The sequence below is a fragment of the Austrofundulus limnaeus genome, unplaced genomic scaffold (assembly GCF_001266775.1).
Source record: "Austrofundulus limnaeus strain Quisiro unplaced genomic scaffold, Austrofundulus_limnaeus-1.0 Scaffold31, whole genome shotgun sequence".
Taxonomy (NCBI): domain Eukaryota; kingdom Metazoa; phylum Chordata; class Actinopteri; order Cyprinodontiformes; family Rivulidae; genus Austrofundulus; species Austrofundulus limnaeus.
Window position 1 is genome coordinate 2,475,782 of NW_013952433.1, and position 7,373 is coordinate 2,483,154.

Below are 7,373 nucleotides of genomic sequence, written 5' to 3' on the forward strand. Positions count from 1 at the left end.
TAAATAAATAGTCACATTTCAATTGCAGAAATAATACATATAAAAATTAAGCATTCTAGTAAAATGTTTGTTTACAATTCTTTATTTTTTGACACATTTCTATGAATATTTTATTACATGGAAAATGTTTTTTAATGCATTTATACATGAAATATAGGACAAGACCAAACACAACACATATGCATACGCATATATAAAATAAATAGTTTAAATATAAGCTTTCGTTTCCACTAAAACAATATGTTACTTTGATTTTACAAATTAGAAAATATTCACGTTTGACTTTTTTCTATTTAATACATTCATATCACAGTTCCTTTTCGTATTGGCTCTAATGTCACACATTTCTCAACAAACCTTTTTAATAATTGTTATTTTAAAAGCACAACACAAGCCCAGTCAAGTAAAACCACATTATATCACTAATGCATCCAAACGCAACAAAGCATCAAACAAAACATCTTTGGAGGCCTTTTGCGCGCTGCGTTTTGAGGTTTCAGCRGTTGCAACACTGCAGGTCAACCATGCAGCTTTTTCAGCAAACTCAGCRTCAGGCTGGAAGTACGGCACAGAAACAGAAACACGTCGGTCCACTCACGTTTCGGACAYGGCAGAGCTCAACAGAGAAGAAGCAAACAACAGCAGGACGATCACAAACCCGACTAGGATTTCATCACGACAAAACCCTGAGGGCGTCTGTCAGCACCTTGATCTCATCCTTCACACTTTCCAGTCCCCCTTGGATCTTCAGGGGGTTGTCCAGGACTTCGACAGTGCAAGTGTACGGATCAAACCTGACCGAGAAGGGACGCTTGATGCCAGCTACGTAGGTCCTGGTGAAAGTTTGGGACAGAAACAGGTGGTAAAGTGCAAAACCTAAAATTATAGACCTGAGAGTTTCAATTAGCTAAAAAAAATTTCAGGTTTGTGGTGTGTGGGAACGAAAAGKGGGGGAACAGTTTTCATAACATATGAACCAGCACTGTACACAAGTACTGTTTGTGGATTCTATATTCATTTTGCTTTTCCAAACATCCCCATGCTGATTTTCTCATCTAGTGTGGCGAGGAGGTCAAAAGCTGTGTTCCACTGGAGGCTGACGACTGTCAAAACACTCACTGAAGCTACTTGTTTCGAAGAGCAGTATTTCATGTGTTTGCCAAATAAAACTCCAGCATTTTTATGGGTAAGAAAGGCTATATTAGTAGCAGCTGTTTTCTGGTTGCAATGGCTGACCCACAAAAGTTTGTGGCCTCTGGGTTTGGCTGGCTGTTCCCTGACCTTGTCCTGACATAACCCCTTTTTCATTTTCTCCCTTTTTTTGTCTCTTATATGATCACAAGTGTTTTTTTTTCTGGTTCAGTACAGAGACAGTACCTGAATTTCTCCTTGGCATCCAAAAAACTCTCCGAAACAAAGTAGACAGGCTGGTATGTCTGGTCTTGATAAGGCTGCACCGCCGCAGCCTCGGGATCAAACTCTCGGGTCTCTGGTTCATCCGACAGGCAGTGCTGGAAGGAGGTAACAGGAAAAAGAATTAGCTGGGAGATCAGCTGGCTTTGATTCTTGTTTTGAAAGAAAGAGGAAAACACACGGGAACATACCACAAGTTCTCCGTAAGAGGAAAGCAGTCCTGCCCCGTAAGCCTTAACCTCACCATTTTGTTTACAAAGGCCATACTCGACTGTGAACCAGTAGAGCTGGTGGGAAAAACAAAAAGTGACAGATTAAAAACTTTGCAAAACTATTAAGCATGAAGAATCAGYGATTTTGAGTCTGTCCTTCCTTGGTAGTTTTAATGCACTCCCTTTGTTTTGTTAAAGTTTTCTTACTGTCGACAGTTTCTCAATATCTTCGTCTGATGCCCCCAGGGATGCTAGTCCAAGGTTCTGCCCCCAAAAAACAACCAATATTTGTTTTTAAAACATTGCAGCACAACATYAAAAATAATAAACCTTTCAAGATGTTTGGACTCTAACCTGTGAAAACTGGGCAAAAGTGCGGTCAGCCAGCATGGGAACGTGGCCCAGCAGTTCATGGACACAGTCACTGATATATAATAACAAATTAAAAGCACACAATTTAACTCATTATGGACTCGATGATCACAAGAATGAAATTAAACTCGTCAAGTTTTATTTTGTAAACACTRTAAATCCACACACTGCCGGCGCACAAGGTGACCTGCAGTAATGTGATACAAAAAGGTGTCGCAGGTGTTCTCACGGTTCTGGGGAGTGCATGGGAGACGAAGCGTGCCGGATGTACTGGGTACACTGGAACACTCGGAACGCCAGACTGGCCAGGAAGTCTCTGGCTGAGAGCAGGCCTGCCACCGGACGCAGCTGAAAGCCCGTGCGTTCTGTGAGCAGTTCAAGAAGCAGAAATAATCAGACCCCCGACGCAACGGCGCGTCTGTGTTTAGATTTCATTTCTTCCAGCGCTTCACGCCGCAGACAGCACCTTTGAGGAAGCGTGACACGTCTTCCAACTGGGGAATGTTGTCTGGACTGTACCCGCAGTGCCTTTCCAGCAGACGAAAGGCCTCGAGGTGTTCTTTGCAGGCATGGGTGGTGTACAAATCCCTCAAGGTTGAATAGACTTGTTGCCTGAATGGAGACATTTTAAGTCAAATCTATGTTGCTTGTGGTGTTCATAAAATTAATTCTGCAACACAATTGTGCTGTGGTCCATCGCCTTTCTGTTTAATCTTTGACTCTTCTCCTCCTTTATCTGTTTTATTTTGAAACGTGTATCCAGTAATTAGACATGACATGACCTCTAACCGATACAGTGAGTGAAACTTCTCATTCAGTTTCATTGCAACGTTCTCATGGGAAAACTTATTAATCTATTCATAGCTCCAGCCTCAGCAGGGCCTGTAGAAACATGTTTCAGAATGAGTCAAAGAACATGATGCTAATTTTGATGCGACCCGAGCCGATCTTTTGAAAGAAATCTGTTGCTAATGTTGTGGTCTACCAAAAACCTCAGGAAACCTCCAGAGGTCGTAAATGTCTATCTGGTGCTGAAAGAGGGACTCGCTCATATTGTCTGCCTGATAACTGCACGTCTTCATTACTTTTGTGCTTTTATTTAAAAGCTGAAAAGTATTGTTTTATCGCTCATTCAGTAACAATTCATTCATTCATTCTCCCAGAATACAGTTTGATTCATCATTAGAATTCATCTGCCTTGAAAATWAGATCAAAGTGATTTAGTTTATGAGTGCGCTGACTTTAAAATTAAAACATCTTTCATAAGATTACAACAAATAAAAATAAACAGCAGCTCTYACCATGTGCTAATCTCCTCCTCCGTGTATTCCACTCTGGGTATTGGCAGCCCGCTGGACACAAATGTGAATATATTTGTCAGGAAATTGTAAAAACATTCATCATTGTATTTTTTTTTCTTTACATAAAAGTTGTCTTTAGAACAACTCGACAAAAAGGCTGCATCTCACAATTTATATGTGAAAGCGATGTTGCCGATCATTTTTCTTCTCTGTCTGTAGACAGGATCTGTGTAGCCCTGGTGAAATAAAACATATTTGTACGTAACAACATAATGGTCCAAAAGCATAGCCCGCCATGTGAAGYAAATTATGTTTCTGCTCTTTTATGCTTCTGGCAAAATGCATTACTTACAGGATGGTCTTGATCTAAGTCTGGATCAAATTTTGTGACCAGATGATGRCATCTGTCCAGATCAGCCATTTTCTTTGGGAACCAATGAACTATTACAGAAAACATAAAAAGAAAAAAAAAGACATCAGTTGTGGGGCTTTTTTAAAGTTTACTTGAGCAAAACAGATGGAAGCTTTTACATGTCTTGTATGAAATTTTAAAAAGTAAAAATGTGAAATCACATTTGACTTCTTTAGTGGTTTTGACATCCTCTGCGTTCCTTTTGATGGAGCTGACCAAAGTGCTGACRTCTGACAGGTGGACCTCACAGCGGACAAAGTACTCCAGACCTTGAAGGCTGTCTYTAAGCTTCCGGCACGGTCGCGTCTCCAAGTGGTGAATCTTGGCTTCAAATGTCTAAAACACAATTATCRATCTGACAAATGAGTTTGTTAAAAATGCACAACATGCGATTAAGGTGGAAACCCATAACAGAGCACAGATATGACATAAAACATCATCCTGAAATGAATTAAACTGAAGGGAAATAGACATTTTTGGACAAATGATGTGGGAAAAATAACATAAATTTATACTTTTTGGTTGTTGGGAAAAAACCACTAAAAACAAGTACTTTAAATCCTTTAGGGTGAAAGTAAAAACCAACTTATTTTTTAAAATATATGTTTACAGTGACATAATCATTAAAATTTTTGAAACACATAGCTAATTATAACAAAACTTTTAGAATTACTTTAAGAACTTATATATTTTTTTACGTAATTAATGAAAAATAAGTCCAGATAAACTGGATTAATAGTTTAACTTTTATATAAGTGTTATTTTATTATGAATAAGTGTAAAACAAATTACATAATTAATCATTTAACTATACAGGTGTTTAATGAAACACCAGTTCTTAAAAATGTTTTCTCTTGTCGTACCTCAAAAACCTTGAGTGTCCGGGACAGTGCGGGCGTCTTGGAGCTCCTTAAAACGAAGAAGACGTTGAGAAGCGCTTTTCCATCTTCCTCCTCAAACACGATCTGTTCGCTGGCCTCAGCAGCCTCCGCCGCTGCAGCCGCGGCTTCCCTCTCCTTCCGCGCATCTTCGATCAAGCTCTGGCGTCTGCCAACGAATCTCGGAGACTGCTCCAGTAAAACACAGAAATCACAGTGTGCATTTTTATCCTGATGTTTGTCTCACAAGCAGAGCGCACAAACACGACAGCAGATAGACAGAGACAGAGAGAGAGACAGCTGCTAAGTTGTTCTTACTAAAATTATGTCTTTTTGGGCATTTGATGGGAGCGCTTTCCATCTCCAAATGCGCACAGGAACAGCAACGCAATCGAGGCAAGTCCTAAAACATAGCTGCCACAACRCGTTATAACTTTGGGATTCATTAGGACGTACGTTTATATTTATTCGTCTTTCTTTTATTTATTCTTTTTGATTTTTTACTTATTTGGTTCAAATATTTTGCGCGTCCTCTGCGTAAAATTTTGGGCACTGCCGATGCGTAATGGGCATGTCGCCACCCGTTCTTTGCGCTTATTTTGAAATGTAGAATTCAAAGTTTTAAAAGAGATCTCTCCAAAATAGAGCTAAAGGCGGAAGMTTGAAATAAGAGCTGTAAATTGTCCTCTGCGGGTTTGTCTTACCGTGATGGAGTCCGACCTCTCCAACTCGGATGCTGCTCTGCGGATGCTCTTGGTGGAGGACGTGGAGCTGCTTGAAAGGGGCATCTTTAGGCTTATAAATTGCGACGAYGGTTGCTTGTAACAGGCGTGACAGCGTATTTGTTGCGCTCTCTAACCTTCTTAGTCTGTGCCAAGAGTTTTTTCTTCGTTTTTTTTTTCTTACCAAACAGGTTGGCTCTTTTTATAGGACCATTTGTTTGCAGTTTCTGACGTCAAACACCCTAATCTCCATCTGATCAATCGGTGCGCTGAATCCATCAAACTCATCCTAACTATAATCTGTCCATAGAAAATGCACATGTTTTTATAAWGACAAAATTTCAATTTGATTCAAGCATTTTCTAAATGTTTGGCACTTAATCACTGACATTTTAGGGCTTGTGTGAAATTAGTAAATCAATATAAATATTTTATATTTATTAGATGAAAATAAGAATTAATTTTACAGCTAGTTAAAACACTCTAGTTATTATATTCAAAGCTTTGACCTCAGGGCTTTATTTTAAAGGTTAGACCAAAGAAAAGTCAACTGTGGAAAATTAAGTCACTTTATCAGCTCAATCCAATCTCCACAGCTCCTGAGAAATTAGATTTAATTGTGGGTGAGGAGGGGAAGAACACACGTGCACACAACAGGGTAAAGAAACAAGTTAGTTTTTTTTTTTTCGCTTCCAACCTCGGCAACAAGCACATCAGGTGGATCTGCAGTGCTTTTGGCTGACGACTTTAGTGGTTAACATGATTGTGGATGATGTACGGTGCCCATAGGCTAGATCGGGTAAAAGGATTATTCGTGGACCTCTGGCCTCAGCAGCAACCTTGCAAGGGTGCAGAAAATGCAGATGGGGTTCTGTGTAACTCCTGCCTGAACCTGAACACTCAGGCTGAAAATGCTAAAGAGCACTGATGTAACCCTGGAAAACAGTGACTTTTTCCTTTTTTTGGAGGATGACACTGCTAATCTAAAAGGAAGAAATAAGGCAAACTGACAGTAATATAAGATTTAGACCTTCCTACTTTGTTTAAACCAGAGGAAATTGACAAGTTGTTTTAAATGCATAGTTTTTCTTATCTTGATCATTTTTGATATATGACGTAAAAGGCTGAACTACCAACAGAAGCTTGACATTTATCCAGAGATAGGAACGATCATCAATTTTATGCTTTCTTCCATCTCCTTTTAAGTAGTTAAGAAAATCAGATATAGATGACAAGTGCTCAAACATAATATCGTCTGCTTTTATAGTTTATGAGTCACTGTTGGGGTTTATACACAACTATTTATATTTATTACCTTTTTATATATAGTTAAACAAAAAATACCTTTTTAACCTTATTTAAAATTCCACTGAGAGCCCTTTTTTACTTTCTGTACAAGTTTTATTTTCATTCTGACAGCACAAAACAGTCAAACCAAGCATGAATTGCAAATAAAACATTTTCGTAAGACTGTTTCTGCTGCTCCAGCCAGAAGACGTCTGTCCTGAAGCTTCAATTCCAGCAGCAGATAAAGACAGAGTGGCTGATGCCAACAAGTCACATCTGGGCAAAATTGTCTCACCACTCACTCTTCCCTGAGTCTGAACACCTCCTCCTGTCGCTGAGCAGAAGCCACCTGCACTAAACGCTGTCAATGTCCTGTTCCAAGAACAAGAGCCCATCATGACCCTGCTGGGAGAAACTCAATTATGAGAACCAAAGAAGGTAAACATCAGTTGATTGTGGTTGGATAGGCACAATGAAAAACTAAACCCAACTATTCTGCACATTTTTTCAACATGTTGAAATTATATTAAGTGTATTAAGTACGTAGTGTAGGATATTAAGTCTATTTTTAGTTTTATTTCCCTTTTTTTGTGTCATGTTTTGGTTTGAATTTGATATGTGGAGCCTCAAGCACTATGTGAATGGTTCTTTTTGTTAACGTGTTTTTATTACACATTTTTAATTGTGTGTGTGCATGATACGTACGCTTTGTACCACTGCAATACAAATTTACCTTTTTGGTATAAATAAAGTACCCAAACCAAACCAAACCAAAC

The 7,373-nt window shown here is 39.1% G+C and overlaps 1 protein-coding gene across 1 annotated transcript; it reads right to left on the reverse strand.

The window, feature by feature from the left end:
- Window positions 1-66: 66 nt before the first annotated feature.
- th (tyrosine hydroxylase) lies at window positions 67-5,552 on the reverse strand. Its single transcript, XM_014005577.1, has 13 exons — window positions 5,293-5,552; window positions 4,574-4,777; window positions 3,872-4,046; window positions 3,651-3,739; window positions 3,467-3,534; window positions 3,299-3,349; window positions 2,464-2,609; window positions 2,227-2,362; window positions 1,980-2,049; window positions 1,833-1,889; window positions 1,605-1,700; window positions 1,378-1,511; window positions 67-833 (listed from the first exon to the last, which is right to left on the reverse strand). Exons 1-13 carry the CDS (start codon window positions 5,374-5,376, stop codon window positions 674-676), a joined length of 1,470 nt encoding a protein of 489 aa, XP_013861031.1. The 5' UTR covers window positions 5,377-5,552; the 3' UTR covers window positions 67-673.
- Between the last annotated feature and the right edge of the window lie 1,821 nt (window positions 5,553-7,373).